General features: G+C 39.3%; 1 protein-coding gene across 7 annotated transcripts in view; it reads right to left on the bottom strand.

The window, feature by feature from the left end:
* The window catches only part of KDM6A (lysine demethylase 6A), a 206,489-nt gene that overhangs the window by 183,976 nt on the left and 694 nt on the right, over positions 1 to 21,819 (bottom strand). For all 7 annotated transcript variants that reach the window (XM_029930769.1, XM_029930770.1, XM_029930774.1 and 4 more), the window contains exon 2: positions 21,781 to 21,819. This exon is cut by the window's right edge and continues 13 nt beyond it. In XM_029930769.1, coding sequence (XP_029786629.1) covers positions 21,781 to 21,819 — 39 coding nt within the window. The remainder of the gene's footprint in view (positions 1 to 21,780) is intronic.

Raw genomic sequence — 21,819 nt, 5'->3', positions numbered from 1 at the left:
AGGGTCTCTCTAACCATGAGGCTTTGAGCAATCACAAAAGCTAAAGCTGTGGCAGAGCCGTCAACTGCCTACACACGGAGCACCCTTAACAAAGACTAGGACACTTACTGGTTCCAAACAGTTAAGGAAATCTTTGTCTACCAGTTAGCTAAACACTTAAGATAAACAAGGATGGATTTTAGTGGCAACACAGAAGAAAAGTAGTTCAGAAAAGTCACTATAAGAAAACAATACTACAACGAACAGTAACTAAAACAAATGCGGGGGGGGGGGGGATGTTCTGCTTTCTGGAGTTGCTACATTATATTAAAATGTCCAGTTTTCAACGAAAATTCTGAGACATGCAAAGAAAAAAGTGTGGTTCACCCACAGAACAGAAAGCAATCAATGGAAATTGTCCCAGAGCAAGCTGAGTTGATAGACTTACTAGACAAGACTTTAAGTTAACTATTATAAATATGTTCAAAACACTAAGAGGAGTCAAGACTAAAAGACTTAGCAAAGTATAAGGACAATCTATCAATGAACAGAGAAATTACACAGATACAGGAGCAAGCAAATAGAAAGCACAATAACTGAATTCACTAGAGAAAATTCAAAAACTTTCACTGGAAAATTCACTAAAGGAGCTCAACAGCATATTTGAGCAGGCATAAAGAGTCAGTGAACTAAAGGATAGATCAGTAGAGATCATCAAATCAAAGAACAGAAAAGAAAAATGAACAAAAATTAGCAGAACCTCAGAGATCTGTGGGATGTTATGAAGTACACCAAAACATACATATCAATCAAAGTCACAGAAGGAAAGCTGAGAAAAAGAAAGAACATTTAAAAAAGTAATGGATGATAACTTTCCAAATTTAATAATAGTAATAAAAAATTAATCTCCCATCCAAAAAGTTCAATGAACTCCAAACAAATTGAACTCAAACAGATACACACTGAGAGGCATTATAGTCAAACCATCAAAAGGAAAAACAAAGAGAATTTTAGAAGCCAACAAGAAACAAGTGACTCCTCATGTACTATAAGTATAATCCTCAATAAGATTAATACTTGATTTCTTCATCAGACACCACGGAGGCGAGAACGCAATGCAATGACATGTTAAAAGTGCAGAAAGGAAAAGATGGTAGATCAAGAAGTTTCTATCTAGCAAAACTTTCCTTAAATATTAAGGAGAAATTAAAATATTACCAGGTAAACAAAAACTCAATTTGTTACTAGCAAAACTTAAATGTGTCAGTAGATTTGCACTGCAAGTAATGCAAAAGACAATTATTCACAATGAAATGAAAGAACACTAGATAATAACTCAAATCCACAAGAAAAAATAAAGAATACCAGTAAAGGTAGCTACCCACATAAATATAAAAGGGGAGTGTGTGTGTGTGTGCGTGTGTGTCTACACATACATAAGGGGGCACCTGGGTGGCTCAGTCAGTTAAGTAGCTGACTCTTGATCTCAGGGTCAGTGAGTTCAAGCTCTATGCTAGGCTCCACTCCGGGCATGAAGCCTACTTAAAAAAAAATTTTTTGGGGGGTGATGGTCATGGTGGGGGGCACTTGTGGGGAGAAGCACTGGGTGTTATAAGGAAACCAATTTGACAAACTATTATAAAAAAAAGAAAGAAAGAAAAATACAGCACAGTCCTGTAAATGTATTTTCTCTTCCTTATGATTTTAACATTTTGGAAGAATATAGTACATAATACATGTAACATACAAAGTAAGTGCTAACTTTATCAGTAAGGCTTCCAGTCAACAGTAGGCTATTCATAGTTACATTTTGGGGGAGTCAAAAGTTACATGATTTTTGACTGCACAGGGGGTCAGCATCCCTAACCCCTGCCCCACTGTGGTTCAAGGGTCAACTATACTATAAAAGTTAGTGGAAGGGGCGCCTGGGTGGCTCAGTCGGTTAAGCGTCCGGCATCAGGATTCGGCTCAGGTCATGATCTCACGGTTCGTGGGTTTGAGCCCCACATTGGGCTCTGTGCTGACAGCTAGCTCAGAGCCTGGAGCCTGCTTCTGATTCTGTGTCTCCCTCTCTCTCTGACCCTCCTCTGCTCGTGCTGCCTCTGTCTCTCAAAAATAAAAAATAAAAAAAAAATTAAAAAAAAGAAGTTAGTGGAAGAATTTAGAGTACAAACTGGTGGTTGCCAAAGAGAAGGGGTGTGGAGAAGTCAGGGAAAAGGAGTGAAGAGGAGTGAGAGGTACAGGCTCCTAGTTATAGAATGAGTTAGAGGTCACAGAGATGAAAGGAACAGCACAGGGAATAGAGCCAATGGTATTCTAATAGCGCTGTATGGTGACAGACTGTAGCTACACTTGCAAGTTTAGCATAAGGTATAGAGTTGTCAAATCACTACTGTTGTACACCTGAAACTAATGTAATGCTGTATGTCAACTATACTTCAATTTTTTAGGAATTAAAAAAAAGCCAACTCCAGTTCTACCAAAATGGAATAGCTTCATTTCTCCCAAGCTCTCTCAGAATCACAAAATCCTAGACATAACAAAACAAACAAGCATAAGAAGTGTCTAGTAGGTGGGAAAAAGGCAGCAGACTTCCTAGACACACCAAGACTTTAGAAATGACAAAGCATTTCTGGGCCTAGGTGTTGCTTCAGAAGCCCCCACCCAATACCACAATCATAAAGAAAAAAAGTTCTAAGCCTTTTCCTCCTAGCCAAAAGACTGAGAAAAGGGTAGCTTACCAACAGAAACCTTTTCAGTAAAGCCCACCATATTCTAGCCAAAGCCCAAGAGAAGATGCGCACACACATGCATGTATGTGAACCCTGCAGTTTCAGGGTGTAGCATGCAGCTTATTCTTCTGTACCCCCTTCCTCTCAGCCACAGCAGGGAGGAGGCTGGATCAATCCAAATAGCCCTGGCAGGACAAAACAGGCAGTTAGTTGATCTTCTGTCCCGCACACAGGGGTGCTCAAGTTCACCTGCCAGGATAGTAGTATTGACGAAGCAGAGCAGGAAGATGATCTTTCAGGCCAAGCAGAGGGGGAGGGGGAGGATGGACTCCAATATCCCAGCTGGGTTAATGGCAAGGCTAAAAGAGGAGCTGATATTCCACATCCAACAACCAAGGGCAAGCTGGGCCACTTCCACCAGACGGCACCAAAGAGACTTAACAAAGCTATCTGAGACAGGATTAGCCATCACTACACTTCACCACACACACACACACACACACACACACACACACACACACGCATGCACGCACGCACGCCCAGTGTCAGCAGGAACCAGCGTGGAGCTGAACATGCAGACGCAGCTGGCATCAACAAGACTGAACAATGTGGTGTGAGTTGGAGCCAGTCAGCATTCCACTTTCCCATCCCTGGTGTCACCAGCGGTGAGTGGAGAGCTGAACCTCCTTACCTACCCAGAAGTGAGGCTGAAGGAAGCAAGACAGAGCAACCGACAATACACTTCACCCATTCTCTGGAGCCAGTGGTGCCCAGAGGGAGATGGGCGCCCACCACCGCCTACCTGGCATCATTTCAAGGGAAGTGGTACAAAATAGAAAGCTTCTGCTCCACCCTGCAGCATCAAAGTGGAGAGTCAGCCCTCCACTTCTCTCTTGCTGGAGAAGCACCTCCATCCCATCAGGTAGCTGATCTTACACCTCCCACAGAGGCCATAAAGTGGTGTAAACTGTGCCCACCTTTTGCCAGGAAGATGTCAGTGAGGATTAAGGAGGAAACTGAACTTACATCCCCCATCAGTCTGAACCAAGACAGCATGACTCAGTGTTCTATTGTTGCCAGAATGGTTGTCTGTAGGGCCCAGTAAGAAGCTGAACAGACACACCCACCACAGCCCTTGCACTATGCCTCAACAGGAGACTGCCTACTGTTAAAAAGGACCCAGAATTCTTATAATGTAATACTCCAAATGTCCAGGGCACAACTGAAAGTCACACGCCATACCAAACGCCAGAAAACTGTAACTTGAATGAGAACAATCAACAGACACAACACTGAGATGATTCACATTTTGAATGAATTATCGCAGATTTAACCACTCAACATAAATTACTTTAATGAGCAATTACAACTGCTCTTCAAACAAATGAAAAAAATGGGAAATCTCAGGAAAGAAAATTTATTTTAAAAGAACCAAGTGGAAATTATAAAACTAAAAAACTAACAACCAAGGTAACTCTCTGGATGGGCTCAACAGTAGAATGGAAATCAGACAACAGAGACATTGAACAGGTCAACAGAATCTAGCGAACCTAAACAAGAAAGAAAACAGAATGAAAAGAAACTAACAGAGCTTCAGGTACCTATGGGGCAAAAACAAGAGTTAAGATTCTTATCAAATTCCCAGGAGAGTGGGACTGGGACTGAAAAAGTATTTAAAGATACAATGGCTGAAAATTTCCAAAATTTGGTAAAACACATTAACCCACAGGTAGAAAAGACCACATGAACCCCAAATAAAATAAAACTAAAGACACCCACACCAAAATACATTAAACTTCTGTAACCTAAAGAAAAAAAAAATTATTAAAAGCAGAGGGGGAAAAAAATGATACATTACTTATATGGGAACATTCAAATGAAAGCAAATTTCTCATCTGAAACCAGAGAGAACATAAGGAAATAGCCCAACATTTTTCACATACTGAAAGAAATTAACTATACACTGTGAATTCTGACTACAGCTAAAAAATCCCTCAGGGATGAAGGGAAATAAAGACAATCTCAGAAAAGCTAAGAGAATTTGATCCTTGCAAACTTGCCCTGAAAGAATGACTTAAAACATTCTCTAAACTGAAAGGAAATAAAAGCAAAAGAAGGCTGGGACTTCAGAAAGAAAAAAGAACACTGGAATAGGTAAAATTAGGGGTAAGTATAAGAGACTATTACGCTACACTTCAGTTTCATAAATCATGTTCGCTGGTTGAAGCAAAATTTATCACACCATCTGATGTGGTGTTCAATGTTATATAAAGAAAATTATACTTTAAAGTAGAAAGGGTAAAAGGTTCTAACAAAAGTAAAATTTCCACACTACACTCAAAGCAGTAAAAACATATGTACCCGTACAGAAGACAGTAATAATTTACATATGAATAGTGTAATACCTAGAGCAACCAAGAAACCTATACAAAGAAACATACCTAAAAATGCTACAAATCAATATGGAACCCAAAAATATATCCAGATAACCAATAAAAAAGAAAGAAGAAATGAGAAACAGAGTGAATAAAAAAATAATAAAACAGCAGACTTAAGCCCTAATGTATTGGTAATTACCTTAACTGTAGTATAAATACACCAATTAAAAAAAAAGATGGGAAGAATACATATTTTAAATAATCTAATGACATGCTGTCCAAAAAAAAAAAAAAATCACTTTAAATACAATGATAGTAAAAGTATGGAAAAAGTCATACTGAATAAACAGTCATTTAAAAAACAAAAAGCAAGGGTGGCTAATTATGATCAAATAAAGTGGACCTCAGAGTGGGGCGCCTGGGTGGCTCATTCGGTTAACCCTCCGACTTCAGCTCAGGTCAGATCTCACATTCGTGGGTTCGAGCCCCACATCCGGCTCTGTGCTGACAGCTAGCTCAGAGCCTGGAGCCTGCTTCCGGTTCTGTGTCTCCTTCTCTCTCTGTCCCTCCCCCTCTCATGCTCTTGTCTCTTTCTGTATCAAAAATAAATAAAACATTAAAAAAAAATTTTTAAATAAAATAAAATAAAGTGGACCTCAGAGCAAATAAAATCATCAGTAATTTTAGTAAGAGATATATTATATAATGATAAAGGTATCAACCCACCAGAAGACATGACAATCTTAAATGTGTACACATCAAATGACAGAGCCTCAAAGTACAAAAAGCAAAAACTGATAAAGATAAAAGGAATATAGACAAAGCCACAATTATAGGTAGAGATTTGCCAACACCACACTCTAAGCAATTGATAGAGCTGCTAGATATAAAAATAAGCAAGGATATAGAAGCACTGAACAATACAATCAACCCACAGAATCTGTCATCCATACAACATTTCATCATCCAACAACAGCATATACATTCTTTTCAAGCACCCATGAAACACATACCAAGATAGACCATATAGTGGGACATAAAACAGATGTCAACAAATATAAAACAATGGAAGTTATACAGAGTAAATTCCCTAATCATAGTGGAATCAGGCTAAAAATTAGTAACAGAATGAAAACAGGAAAATCTCCAAATACTTAAAAACTGAACAACACGCTAGCAAATATTCCATGGATCAAAGAGGAAAGCTCAGGAAAAAAAATGCACAGAACTGAATAAAAATGAAAATACAACATATAAGAGGGGTGTCTGGGTCACTCGATTGGTTAAGTGCCCTAGTCTTGATTTTGGCTCAGATCATGATCTCGCAGTTCGTGGGTTCAAGCCCTCCATCAGGCTCTGCGCTGACAATACAGAGCCTGCTTGGGATTCTCGCTCTCCCTCTCTCTCTACTCCTACCTCGTGCGCTCTCTCTCAAAATAAATACATAAACTTGAAAAAAAAAAAAAGAAAATACAATATACAAGACTGTGGGCCACAGCTAACATAGTGTGGAAAGGTAAATTTATATATAGCATTAAATTTTTGTACCAGCGGAAAAAAAGTCTCAAATCAATAATTCAAAGAACATGGAAATTTCACCAGAGGCTATACATATGGAAAATAAGAACATAATGGATGTTAAACATCATTAGCCATGAGGGAAATGCAAATTTAAACCACAATGAACTAGTTTAAAATTCTTTTTTAATATTTACTTATTTTTGAAGGAGAGACAGGAGTGTGAGCAGAGGAGGGAGAGAGAAAGAGGGAGACAGAATCTGAAGCTCTGAGCTGTCAGCACAGAACCCGATGCGGCGCTCGAACCCACAAATCGCAAGATCATGACCTGAGCAGAAGTTGGACACTTAACCGACTGAGCCATCCAGGTGCCCCTAAACCACAATGAGCTATTACTACACACCTATCAGACTGATAAAAATAAACAGCAGTAACACGAAATGCTGGCAAGGATACAATGAAACTGGAACATTGTTGGGAACTGCTGATGGGAATATAAAATGGCAGAGCTGCTCTGGAAAACAGTTTAAACAGTTTGGCAATTTTTTATAAAACTAAACATACAACCATCAGCTATTGCACTCTCAGGCACTTATCTCAGAGAAAACTTATGTTCACAAAAACACCTGTACACAAATGTTGACAGCAGCTTTATTTGCAATAGCCAAAAACTAGAAATAACTCAGATGCCCTCCATAGGTAAATGGTTAAAGAAAATATAGTAACATTAATACCATGGAATACTACTCAGCAATAAAAAGAAGAAACTATTGATACGTACAACTTGGATTAATCTCCAGGGAATTCTACTGAGTGAAAAAAGGCAATCTCAAAAGGATACATACTGTAAGATCCCATTTATATAACATTCTTCAAATGACAAAATGCTAGAAATGAAGACCAGGTTACTAGTTGCCAGGGGTTTGGAATGGGGGTGGGGGAGAGTGTGGCTGTAAAATAGCAATGAGACAGATACTTGTGGTTATGTACCAGTTCTATATCTTGATTATATCAATGTCAATATTCTGGTTGTGCTATTGTACTGCACTTTTGCAAGATGCTACCACTGAGAGAAACTGGGTAAGGAGTATACTAGATCTATTATTTCTTACAATTTCATGAGAATCTATAATTATCTAAAAATAAAGTCAAAATTTTTTAAAGCTAATAGGAAATAATCTCCATTTACAAAAATATATTCATAATATCCAATATGTCAAGTGATGTCTACTTCTGTGAGTAAAGAGAACAAAATCCAACAAGACAAAGCAAGAACCAAAAGAATCCATCAGATTAGGAAGGATTCCAGCTCTCCCTCAGATTATTTAGGACCCAGTTACCTCTTTTCATAGAACCATGACTATTTAAGGGTTGGGTAATCTTTACAAATAACAGTAAAAGTTATCCTTTGATGTCTGAATGTTGTCTACAAAAAGCTCGCTAAGTAGTATCAATGAGCAAACCTAAATAACTCCAACGATAGAAGGCCAACTTCATTTTATCCATTTACCATCTCTGAAGGACTGTTAAAAAAAAAAGTTTCCTCTTAAGAAACTCCAAATCTAGGGCTGCCTGCGTGGCTCAGTCACGCATCTGACTCTTGACTTCAGCTCAGGTCATGATCTCGCAATTTATGAGATCCGCGCTGCCCAGACCGAGTCAGGATTCTCTCCCTCTCTCTCTGCCCCTCCCCAACTCACTCTCTCTCTCTCAAATTGAATAAACAAAGAGAGAGAGAAAGAAAGAGAAAGAAAGAAAGAAAAAAGGAAAGAAAAGAAACGAAACTCAAAATCTACCTTTTTAACTGATGGGCTAATAATGAAAATATAATCACACGTACACAGCAAAATCAAACAATAAAGTTTACATTCAATAGGTCACAAAAGTGCCCCACTAATGCCAAGTGATTCTTACTACTCAGGAAAATCAAGGGGCCTTATTCATCTAACACCCAAATGTCCTATAACTCACAGTACATATTTAGTCAATGTGACATTTCTTACCAACTCACATGAGAATTCATTTAGCCCTGTTATATGAATTCCTAGCAAACAGATGCAGTGATTATACCCATCTTCTAGAATCAGAAACCTCAGATCTGACCTAAAAAATTAATAGCCCCAACTATAAGAAAGAAGCAGTTTGGAAAAGTCAAAACATCAACCATTAATAAATAAGACCAACTTTCAAATCAATCTAAGACTAACTGAATGGTTAATCACACTAGATTAACAAAAACATAAAACTCTCAGTAGCATTATGTGCCTGCATTCTTTTGGTTTCTGATATTGAAGGCCTGAGGCTGAAATCAAAGAAAATTACCATCTAGAACAAAGTTCCATTGTGCCCTCCTTCTGGGTCAAAATCTTAAAAAACTGGGTCAAGCTTAAAAACTCGAATGAATGGTCACCTAGAATTCTGGTGCTAGTCACTGAAAATTTGTAATTCTCAGTCCTTCATCTTTAAGAGACGGTAAAACTGGGGACCATAAGAATTAAGCAACTTGACTAAAGCAGGCAGCAGACCCTACAACTCAGGTCTTCAGTTTCCTAATCCATTGTTCTTCCCAGTATATCACACAGCCTTCCCAATCACACCAGCATTTTGAGCACCTAGGCTCAAGAAACAATACTAAACCCTACTTACTGTTAACAGGGCACGTGCATACAGCTATTTTTCCAGTTAGAGCAGTTAAGTTGCCTAGGATCTGTCCACATTCTCTTCCCCTAGTACCCTTACAATAATCAGTAGAGAAGAATTTGAGAGAATATGTGAAGTAGTTACAGAATACCACAAAACTATATGGTAAAATCCATGCCGTCTAAGCCTAAACAACCCAATGGTTTTAAAGCTTTTCTTTTTCCCCAACATAGTGCCATTATTAACACCTCTGCCCAAAAATAAGTAAACTGCACTAACTGAAAATAACGGAGGCCACAGTTGGGCTTCAAAGAGATCCATACACTCCCTGAAATCATATACAAAATGCATGCAGCTAACACTAACCTTAAAAGGGTTAAGGGCCGCCAAGAAATAAAGTACTACTGTTCTATCTCTACCACCAGTCACTCTAGCATGAAAATAGAAATATTCTACTATGAAATAAATTAACACACTAAGCCCTGTACTGTTTCCAACTAATAAAGAATTCAAGTTTACCTCTTTTTCCTTTTCTATAATAAAAACAAGAATAAACCAAGAAAGTGAATGACTCCCACAAATCAAAATTATTAATATAAACTACGGCTACTTCCATAAACATTCAGAGAGTGAAATTAAGTTAGTAATCACAGAACCTGATAATCACACCAATGAAAACCAAAATATGAAGCCAGAATTTGCCAATTATTCCAATTGACAGGTCACAGCATATAAAATTAAACAACTGCAATCTTAAGGAAACCCAATTGAGGGGCACCTGGGTGGTTAAGTGGGTGAGTGTTGGGACTCTTGGTTTCAGCTCAGATCATGATCCCAGAGTTGTGGGATTGAGCCCCATGTCGGGCTCCAAGCTAAACGTGGAGCCTGCTGAAGATTCTCCCTCTCCTCTCTCCCTCTGCCCCTCTCCTCACTCCCTCTCCCCCACTCACACTTTCTCTAAAACTAAAAAAAAAAAAAAAAGAAAAAAAAGAAAAGAAAAACAGAAAGAAAGAAAACACATGTGAACATACTTCCAATTAAGACCTTGACACGTTGAAGAATTTCTATCCTCGGTATCAGGTATAAAATGAGTAACAGAACCTCAAAATCAAAATAACTTAAAAATAACCCAAATCAATCCCCTCACCAACATCTTCCTATTTAAATGAGAACTTCCAAACCCAAGACAATTCAACATAAAAACTATTAACATTTTCATATAGCAAACAGTAAAATTATTTAACAATTTATATACAGTATGATCTCATTTGTGTGGGGGGGGGAAACACACAACACAATATGCTTGTATGTATTAAAATATGAAGTTACCCAATAACCCTTTTATCAGTGGCTACCTGATAACAGGAACAAAATAACTAGGAGATGATGTGGCATGGAGACTTTCTTTTCACTATTAACACCCTTCATTAAACTTTTCAATTTTGCACTATACTCAAGTATACATATCCAAAAACACTATTAGGAAGTTATTTCAAAAGTCAGATAGGATCGTGGCTGCAATTAGAATATTGGCAGTGAGGGGGCGCCTGGGTGGCTCAGTCCGTTGACTGTCCAACTCTTGACTAGGCTCAGGTCAAGATCCCAAGACAGCTAAATCTAGCTGCAGTGGGGCTCACACTGGGCATGGAACCTGCTTGGGATTCTCTCTCTCCCTCTCCCTCTGTCCCTCCCCTGCTCACCCAACCTGCACATACTCTAGCTGTCAAAAAAAAAAAAAAAAAAGAAGAAGAAGAAGAAGAATGGCAGGCAGTAAGAATGGAGAGAAAAAACATTTGAAATTTAAGATGTAGAAATAACAAGATAGGAGGACTATTAGGATTTTATAGGCTAAGAAAAAGGAGTCAAAGGCGCCTGGGTGGCTCAGTCAGTCGGTTAACTGTCTGACTCTTGATCTTGACCCAGGTCAGGACCTCAATGGTTCCTGGGATGGAGCCACTGACAGTGCCAGCATGCTTGGGATTCTCTCCCTGCCCCTCCCCTGCTCTATCAAATAGACAAACATTAAAATAAAAGGGGGGAGGGTCAAGAACCACTCCAAAGTTTCTAGCAAGGATAATTGTTAAGTGCCACTGATTAAGATAAGAAACATCAAAGACAATGATAAATTCAGTTTGTATATATTCAGTTTAAGGTACCATCAAGATGCCCAAATAATCAAGTGGTAGTCAAGTTAACATTAACGCGCAAGTTGGAAGCTGAGTGAGTAAAGATGATGTAGGAACAGAGTTTCTTCACAAAGGAGCCTGAGATGTGGACACAGAAAATAATGAGGTGTTAGCATTCTCTTCCAGAGATCCCAAATCTGCCTCTATCTCCCCTCGCATTCCTAAACTACAGCCTTAGTTTAAACTTAAACTGTCTTTCCCAAGATGGTAACATATATCTTGTACTGAGCACCTTCTATGTGGGGCCCAATGCCAGGTACTTTGCATACCTTTTTTTCCCCTATCACAAAATGCAACACCCTGCCAGAAATATATTACCACTTCCATTTTACAGATGAGAAACCTGAGCCTCTGAAAGATGAAATAATTTGTCCAAGTAACCCACATCTACGTGGCAGAACCAAAATTCTACTGTAAAATCCATGCATTGCTATCTAATCATCAATACTTAACAACTAGGTTCCTTTCCCTTCCACTTTATCCTTCTCACTGTAGCCAGTAATATTCCCATAAAATCTACTTCTAGTAATGTCAATTCCCCCTGTTTAGAGAGGTGAATTCGAGGACCTCCCAAAACATCCTATGGCTTATAGTGACATGGGCCTTCATATGTTCAGTTACCTCCTCCTAATCCCACTTAAGACACCCTCTACCCACACGAGACTATTCACAATTCCTCAAACACCAATTAACTTCAGACTTCCAACTCTCTGCCCTTTCCTTCCTCTTGCTAAACTTCTATTCATGTTTGGTAACCAAGACCAAATATTCCATCTTCATGCAGTTTCTCTCACCTACTTACCTCAATAGTCAAAATCAACTGCTCCAAAATGCTGGGAATTGTGTGGATAGTTTAAGCTATCCATAATCAAAAAAAAAATTTTTATAATAGTTTATCGTCAAATTGGTTTCCATATAACACCCAGTGCTTCTCCCATAATCAAAAAAATTTAATGTTTTATTGGCTCCATCGTTTCAGAGCTCGTAGCACTTTGCATATACCTTGATTATTACACTCACTACAACACATGATCATTCAGTCTGTCCATCTTTCTCCAAAGACTGCAGGGGCAGAAGCCAGGCCTTACTTGTTGCCCCAGGACTTGGCACAGTCCCTCACCACAGCAGGTCAGCAAACGTTTCATAGTCAATCAAGCAAAACCAGAAGCTTTCCTAGTTCTCAGTCTGATACTTGAAATTCAATAACCTAATTTAACTATTATAGCATAAAAACAGTAATTACTATCTTAAAAAAAAGTTTCCCGTAAAATAAATGATCCAGACACAACTAAGATTCATAAAGTTCTTAGACAAAATTATCTCTTTTGTCTTGTATTGTGTAACATTCTTTTACAAAATGCCACTTTGATATTAAAATACAAAGTCTCATAGATTCAGCTAAATATCTATTTCCTACCAGCTTCCCAAGGAACTAATTCATTCATATGCCAAAAAACCAAGGCTCTCAAAATATTTGCTATTAAGAAAGTTATTTTTATGTACAATAAGGGCACTGTAATTATATTTCAGAGACAAACCAATGTATTTCTGGATTAAATCATGTGATTAATGCCTGAGAGTTCCTCCAAAATAATGGGAGTGAGGGGCAAGATACAGATGAAATAAGACTGGTTAAGAGTTGAAAATAATGGAACTGGGGGCACCTGGGTGGCTCAGTCAGTTGAGTGTCTGACTCTTGATTTTGGCTCAGATCATGATCTGGCAGTTCATGAGTTCGAGCCCTGTGTTGAGTTCTGCGCTAACAGTGCAGAGCTTGCTTGGGATTCTCTCTCTCGCTCTTTCTCTGACCCTCTCTCACGCACTCTCTCTCAAATTAAATGACCATTAAAAGGAAGAAGAAGAAAAATAGCTCAAGTGGGTAATGCTTGGTGATGGTTGGCTGCTTTTCTCTGCTTTTGAAAATACTGGAGAGGTGCCTGGGTGGCTCAGTCAGTTAAGCATCTGACTTTGGCTCAGGTCATGATCTCATGCTTTTTGAGTTCGAGTCCCACATCAGGCTCTGTGCTAACAGCTCAGAGCCTGGAGCCTGCTTCGGATTGTGTCTCCTCCACTTTCTGCTCTTCCCCCGCTCACACTCGCACAGTCTTAAAAATAAATATACATTAAAAAAATTTAAAGAAAAAGAAAGTATTGGAAATTTTCCCTAACAAATTTTTTTTAAAAAAAGAGAAGGATGTAATGAACATAATGCAATAGATCCATAGTTTGAAAACAACCCTTTATCTAAAAGGGTTTCTTCCACTGTTCTAAATTAAAATAAATTAGATGACCTTATATAAATTTCTTAACAAAGTCCAATCTTCCTGAAAATAAACTCAGCAGCAGCCGCTTTTATTTAGTCTAACACAGACAAAATACTACCACAGAGGAAACTACCAAAAAAAAAAATACAAGAATATTTTTTAATAGAACAACAGTTTTAGCAATGTAGGAAAGTAGAGAAAAGACAGAGCAAAAGAAGAAATGGGTAAAAGAAAACAAATAAAAGTTTATAGGAGAAAGTGGCAAACAAACAGCCCAAAAATTGGCTGAGAACCCTAAAACTATCTAAAGGCGTTACTCCCATGCTTCCAGGTTATAATTATTTTAATTAGATCCCAAATATCAATCTGGGCCAAAGGGGGCCCAAAAGAAAAACATCAAAGAAACAGATGCTAAAGACCAAAATGAAGACTGCATGGTGACTCACCCCAAAGCCACCTAAAAGGCAAAGAAATAGTACCTAATAGGGCACATCTCTACTTCAATCATCCCTATCCCCACTTAAGGCCCATCAAGCACAGAAATATCTCAACTTGACAAGGCCTTTAGAGGTACCTCTACACACAGCAAAATAAAATCCATTTTTAGTCAACCAAAATATAATTCTAGTGTACTCACCATCAGGATGCTTACTGTATTATTTGTAAAGCAATACATGTCTAAAGTAAAAATCAAAATTAAAAAAAAAGCAGTACAGAAATCTATAAAGTATAAAATTTTAAATCTCCCCTCTTCCTCACCCGAGAATGGTTTTGTACTCCAAGATGACCTTTCTTTACTTACTACTTATTGAGTATCCTTCCAAAATTTGGTCAGAGAATTTAAATTGAGCCATGAAAACTCATTCAAGGATCCCAAGAACCCATACAAAGGTAAATATTACTATAAAATGAGATCAGAGAGAGAGCAGAATACACAGCAGATTATCCTTTCAACATCTTCTAAAAGCCAAAATGTGATTTTAAATGTTTTCCTAAACAAAATTACAAGATTCCTTGATAATATCAAAATCAAGAAACACCATCTCCAAAAAACACAATCAAGAAACAATCCTCATCCTATTAATAAGAGCCATTCTACTGAGGCCCAATCTAGGGTAGAACTTTGAAACTCAACTTACAACTTCCCCAAGAGTAAACGAAGTGAAAACAGGAGATCCAAGAAAGCACTGTTTTGCAGAAGCCGTCAATGCCTGCCCACCGCCAGCGCTGCACATCCACAGAAAAAAGGTCCAGATCATAAAATTGCCCAGGCATGAGGAGCTAACACACAGGGTCTTTTTTCTCTTTTCTGGGGTCTGGTGTTCAAAGTGTATAATTTGTTGAAACATACCTGAAGACATGGAATAGGCTGTCTGTAAATTAAACTAGCCCAGACACCATTTTGCAGTATCTCTCAAATGTGAACATTTAACTCACAAGTGTAAAATTTTAACTAAATAATGTAGTTTTGCTTTTTTTCTTTAATGTTTATTTATTTTTGAGAGACAGAGAGAGACAGAGCATGAGCAGGAGAGGGGGAGAAAGGGAGAGGAAGACATAAAATCCAAAGCAGGCTCCAGGCTATGACCTGCCAGCACAGAGCCTAACCGCGAGATTGTGACCTGAGCTGAAGTCAGGACACTTAACCAACTGAGCCATCCAGGTGCCCTAAATAATTTAGTTTTAAATGTCTGACAGAATGTCACATAACAGAAAGTCTCACTAATTTTTTTAAGTGAAATACATCAGGATATAGTGGGTCTCAGATGCTTTAGTTAATTTTAATCCAGCAACCATCAGTTAACTCTAATAACCTAAAATCCGGAAGCTGTTAACTTTTAAATTTTTTTTTTATGTTTTTTATTTATTTTGAGAGACATAGAGAGACAGTACGAGCAGGGGAGTGTCAGAGAGAGAGGGAGACACAGAATCCGAAGCAGGCTCCAGGCTCTGAGATAGCATTCATGACTGCACAGAGCCCGACGTGGGGCTCGAACCCATGAACCGTGAGATCATGACCTGAGCCGAAGCCGGATGCTAAACCAACTGAGCCAGCCAGGCGCCCCAGCTGTTAACTTTTTAAATTCCCAAATCAAGAATATCCAGTTCAAGGACAGTTACATCTAAACATGAGACATGAGGAGGACATGGGCCAGGACAGCACCCTGCAAAGGCAATGTTTCTCCACCCTTACTTCAGTTAGCCCAGAAATGTGTTAGGGAACACCAAGGGTTTAGACGTTAAGTTTTCAAGTGAAATGAATGATGGTCGAGTTAATGAGGCCTGGCTAGAAATATGTAAAAGGCACCTCCACCTCTGCACAAACAAGAATCCACAAACCCAGGATTCCAATACCTACACAGTGTATACATACGTAGTCTGCGACGGCCATGCAACCCTGTCTTCCACCGCTGACGAGGTAATTCAGGAATAATGCCCACTGATGCCAATATATTGCTACCTGTGCCTCCAATGCACCTTTCCAGAAAGGTCCTTGTTATACTACCTACAAAGACAAAGGGCTGGGACTTCACAACCTTCCCAAGCAGGTTCCTGTGACTGCTTTTGTGCCTGCTTGCTAATGGATGCTTCTATGGGTGCCCCCCCCCAAAAAAAAATCCATCTGCCTTGTTAAATTGACCTTCATTGTAAACTTTCAGGGCACTTCACACTACTCTTCCACCACTAATGTTTTGATGTTAGTCATCCTGATACTTATCTCACTCCTCTTAGAGAGCTCAAAGTTTTCAATGCAGGCAAGGAATATCTGTTATCTTCATACTCCCTGCACAGAATACTCCCTGCACCTAATGGAGAGTCCGTGTGTTGCTCTAATGTACTGCCGACAATATGCAAAACTGATACAACTATATGTAAAGCTACAATATGGGTACATAAAACTATCAATTTTGCATCCATTAAATAAACTCCATTAATTAACTAGTCTACAAATAAATACATGGGGGCCCTAAATAACCTAAACACCATTCCAATTATTACACAATCTGGTGGTGTTTTTGTAATATAAACTATTTCTCTGGATACCACATTTCAAAAATATTGTTAATAGGGGCGCTGGGTGGCTCAGTCAGTTAAGCACCTGACTTCAGCTCAGGTCCTGATCTCATGGCTCGTGGGTTCGAGCCCTGCGGCGTGTTCTGTGCTGACAGCTCAGAGCCTGGAGCCTGTTTCAGATTCTGTGTCTCCCTCTCTCTCTGCCCCTCCTCCACTGGTGCTCTGTCTGTCTCAAAAATTTTTAAAAATATTGTTAATAATGCACACTCTTATCAGTCATTAACATCAGGTTCAAAGAGCTCAAACCATCATGATGAGTTTCAACATAAAAATAAACTTAACAAATCTGCAATACCGGTACTGAACAAATAAAGACTAAATGTTACACAATCAAATCCAAATAAGGTATTTTACTCTGTAGCTAGCCAAGCAGTGTACCTTCACTTTGGTTTAAAATTCATGTCTCACCACTCCACTTTACCACCTAAGTCACAGAAACTCAACTCTCAGGCAGTTTTTCTTAACAACCTGAAATATCTAGAGGTGGCAGTCAAATGTTCCCTAGTCATTTCAATTTATAATTGATTCTACAGAAAGAGCTATGCAGTGAAAAAGACCAGAACTTAGAAAGTACCTGTTTTATATATTCCTGCAGCTCCTATTTTGCCCAGATATGCAAACATCTCTGTAATCTCTTACTATAGCCGTTATTACTAGGGATGTAGCAAAATTTTAGGAAATGTATAGAAACAGCATGAGACTTCAACCTGGCAAACAATGACTATATTTACAAGACAACTTTCCAAACTAGAAAATACTTTTTAAAAACACATCAAGTTAAAGACCTAAGTTTCAAACACAAGGCATGACGTCATTCTATGGTTACTTTTGTGACACAAACACTAAACCTTCCTTAGCACTAGAAATGAATATATTCCTTTAAATGCCAGCGAACAAAACACATAATATAGAACGATTATAAACATCATCAACCTGTACTTATTATAGTATAAATAAGCCACCTCCAGAACGGACTTAATAATTTTCCCCTACATCTACATGTAAGCCAACCAAATTTAGGAAAATATATGCTGTAATGGATTTTAAACTACTTCCATTACCCCAAAAATTAAAAATGCAACCTATTTTAATACTAATTATCTCCTTGGAAAAATAAAACATACATTTCAACTTTTTTAATGTTTATTTTTGAGAGAGAGAGGGAGAGTGTGTGCTCATGCGCGAGAGAGCACATGCAAGCAGGGGAGGGCAGAGAGAGAGAAAGAGAGGGAGACAAGATTGGAAGCAGGCTCTTCGGTGACAGCAGAGCCAGAGAGCCTGATGCAGGGCTCCAACTCATCAACAGGGAGGAGATCATGACTTGAGCCAAAGTCAGATGCTTAACTGACAGAGCCACCAGGTGCCCCGGGCATATTCTACAGGGTAAACAACCCATTAACTTCTCGGTATTCCACGTAATCTTTCTACTGATTAACAGAATTACAGAAAAAGAAGTTTCAATAAAAGTATACTTAGAACAAACTTAAAAATGATGTAAAGATACTTCAAAATGAACAACTACGTACTTAAGCAGTTGTTCCCTGACACAGTTAAGATTCCCCAGCGCTTTAACATCAGATTACTATAAATATGTCTTATAGTACGGTATTTACTCTTTCTATATTTATGCTATTCTACTACTGTACATGATACTTGAACACAAATCCTTATCCAACTAGAACAAGATAACCCAAAAGATTTTCAAAAATGTACTAAAAAAATCACCACAATTAATTTCTGTTAAAATGTTTGATTTCTAATTACTTTTCAGTAACTCAACTGTAATTAAAATTTAAGGATCCTGAATTATTATGTTACCAAAGGATTAATGGTCAGCATTACAGAACAAAGTGGTCAAGCTCATGCTGTATTTCAAGAACTCTGATTAAGCAACCACTTGCTATTCACAATCTTTTAAAGATATTTTAAAGATACTACTACAAATATAATATCCCATATTACTATATTATTTTTTAATCTAAAACCCCAAGCATTGTATATCAGATGGCAATCATACAAACAAAAATTCTTTTAAGGACACTAATATAAATGAGTTTTACAAAAACATTCAGAGACTAAGAGAAATCAGCAGTTTGGACAAAGTATCCACACACCTGTAAAAGGAACATACAAGTTTAGTAGCAAGTAGGAGACGCTTTTATTAAATCTTTAAAACTTACCAAAGCTTTTTAAGTCAAGAGTTATCTTTTTTAAACCTACAAATTTGAATTTAAAAACTTGAAAGAAGATCCAATAATACATCTAGAAATAAAAATTGAGAACAGGTAATGATAGCTAACATTTGTCAGAATGAAAAAAAAGTTATACAAGGTGCAGGCTAAATTTGCTGGGGTGGGGCACAGGTGAAGGGGTGGCAGGAGAAAAATAGCAGCTAAAAAGAGAACCCTGGGAGTTATTCAATTCCATTACCTGCCCTTAGGTAAGTAGCCAGAACACCAACAAAGAAAAGCCAACTCTTCTTTCTGAGACTTTCAGATAGTACGAATTCTCAAACACACACACACACACACACACACACACACACACACACACAGGGCTGTTGTTCCCCAGGACTGTTCCAAAAATGGGGGAAACTGAATTAATCAATACTTCCGATAGCAGGACCCCAGCTCATTCATTCTATTCAGACTTTAATTCAAACACAAGGTGCGAGGTTATATAATGTCAAGCTTTACATTACACATTTTGCTGGTATGTTCAGGCTCACAAGAACTGCACGATGTTGCAAGCATACACTCTGGAATGTTTTATTTTAACATTAAGACTAATGAGTCTTGCCCTAAATAGGTAGGACCTCACAAGCATGGAGTTACAAAGTAATAAAGAATTTTCTTCAGCTCAACAAAATACTCAGTAATTTGGTAGACTATCCGGTACTTTACGAAGCCTTAATTCTTCCCCAAAACAGAATGAAACTTCACAAGTTTCTCATATACAGCACGTTACTGTATTCAAACATCAAGAAAGTAATGCAGGCTTTCAGAAAAAAAATACTTGAAAACGCTGTATTCTTTACAATTTAAACACAATAATGTATAATTACTGCAGGGTTCGATATTACGATCTGAAATCCAATCCACTGTGAATCTACTAAATACAAGCATTCTGGGACACGAAATCATCAACTAGCATTTTACACACTACCCACATAAAACATCAGATTCCATTTATTTCTTCATTACCGTAAACCAAAAGCAATAGATTCGGCCAAATTTTTCCAAATGTGTTATCTTTGCAAACAATTTTACCAACCTCCAGTGAGACTGGCAATAATCACTCCACGATAAAATAATGCTCTATATATTTAAATATCTTACTGAATCCTGCGGAAGGACAACTTTGACAGCAGTCAATTATTTTCAACAAGATATTTTAAATACACAAAAAAATTTAAGGCTTTAATTACTGATGCTTAAATCATTTGAGCTAGTCGCTATTCGTTTTTCCAATGATAATCTTAACGAAACCAATTAATATCTACACAGCCAAAGTTCAATTCAAGTTTTCTGTATCAGTCAAAGCCACCAGGCTTACTGAAAAGGATTATTTCTGTTTAGCTTTCGGGTCGTCATTTGTGGTCGAAACCCCTTCCACTTAGTTACTTCGAAACAAAACCAGAAGTTAATTGCAGATAAAAAGAAATTAAGGGACCCCTAGACCGAACGACATACAGAAATGGAAAACAACGAAATAAATCTTCTTTAAAAACCTAACTTGAGGAATAAAACGCTAGGCTTTTTCAAACTTCCTTCCCAGTTGTAACAATAAGGCTAGGTGTCAGACTGAAAGCTACGGGATTTCAGCTCGAAAAGAAAATGTCTAACGGCTACACCGCCTATCGCACACACTCCCAAGTTTCACGGGGTCCGTTAAGAGAGCACACGCATATCGTTCCAGTCCTATTTCGGTCAGGAGGGACAAACTGATGCAGACAGATCGAGACTCCGACAGCCTTTGTTCAACAGCTTACGGATGGGCAACTAAATGTGCTACAGGTTGATATGCGTTTACCAGGCTGACGAAGGCTGCGTCCGAGCCTGAGAAAGCTACAAGAAGGCCGTATGCAAATCATCCCGGACAATTTTTATTGAACACCCTCGAGCTGCACACTCCGAAGGAGAGGCCTATTCATCGCTATTTATTTCCATGTTTACCTCTCCGCCCTCCCCCCCAAACCCCCCCTTCACTTTCTCCTCCCACCCTGTCCCGCCATCTTGGGCCGATAGGAGCAGCCATTACTTAACTAAATGACAGTGCCAACAACTTTGCACACAAATAAACAGAAGCTGCACCCCGATTCTCCCCTGGCCTCCCCCCCATGCCCAGGCCCCCCAGGAAACGGGACTCCGAGTGGAAGACATGTTCACCGAGAACGGCGGGGTTTCCAGGGCAGAAAGCCCCCCAAAAGTAAACAAGTCACCTAACTTCAGGTAGAACACAGACCCATCGAGATGCATGTCAACAGCCCGATGCAAACTCTTCGCCCCAAACTACAGGCAACTTCCCCCTTCTGGGGGAGCAGGGACGCAGTAAAGCCCCAAACCTCTGGTGAACAGTAGACGCCTCAAGCAGCCTGCCCGAAGCAAGAGAATAAAAACCCCGGGAGGCCAGGAAGTCGGAGATAGAGGGGGCGCACACACTGGCGCTCCCCCGCCCCTGCACCCCCGGGGCTCCCCGGGCTACCTCCGAAGAGCTGTAAAACGAGAGGCGATCGGGTCGCCCCGGTGGAGCCCGGCCCCAAAGCGCCGCCGCCTCGGGTCCTCCGGCCACCAGCGGAGAGGGCGATTTCGCAAGGCTGCGAGCCGGGTAGCTGAGGTTGGGGGGGCCGGGGAGGTGGGAGAGCGAAGGCAGGAAATAGTTGTCCGGAAGCCCCTCGGCCGTCGTTCGCGGCCACAATGAACGCCGGCCGGGCCGCGGGGCCCGGGGCGAGCGGGACGCCGGCCGGGGAGACGGTGTCCGCGCCCCGGCCCGCGGCTGCCTGCCTTACCTTGCCCAGCAGGGCCTTCGTCCTGGCGCCATCTTCATG

Source organism: Suricata suricatta, chromosome X (assembly GCF_006229205.1).
Source record: "Suricata suricatta isolate VVHF042 chromosome X, meerkat_22Aug2017_6uvM2_HiC, whole genome shotgun sequence".
NCBI classification, from domain to species: Eukaryota; Metazoa; Chordata; class Mammalia; order Carnivora; family Herpestidae; genus Suricata; species Suricata suricatta.
The sequence above is the reverse complement of the archived record's forward strand: the minus strand, read 5'-3'. Positions and strand labels throughout refer to the sequence as shown.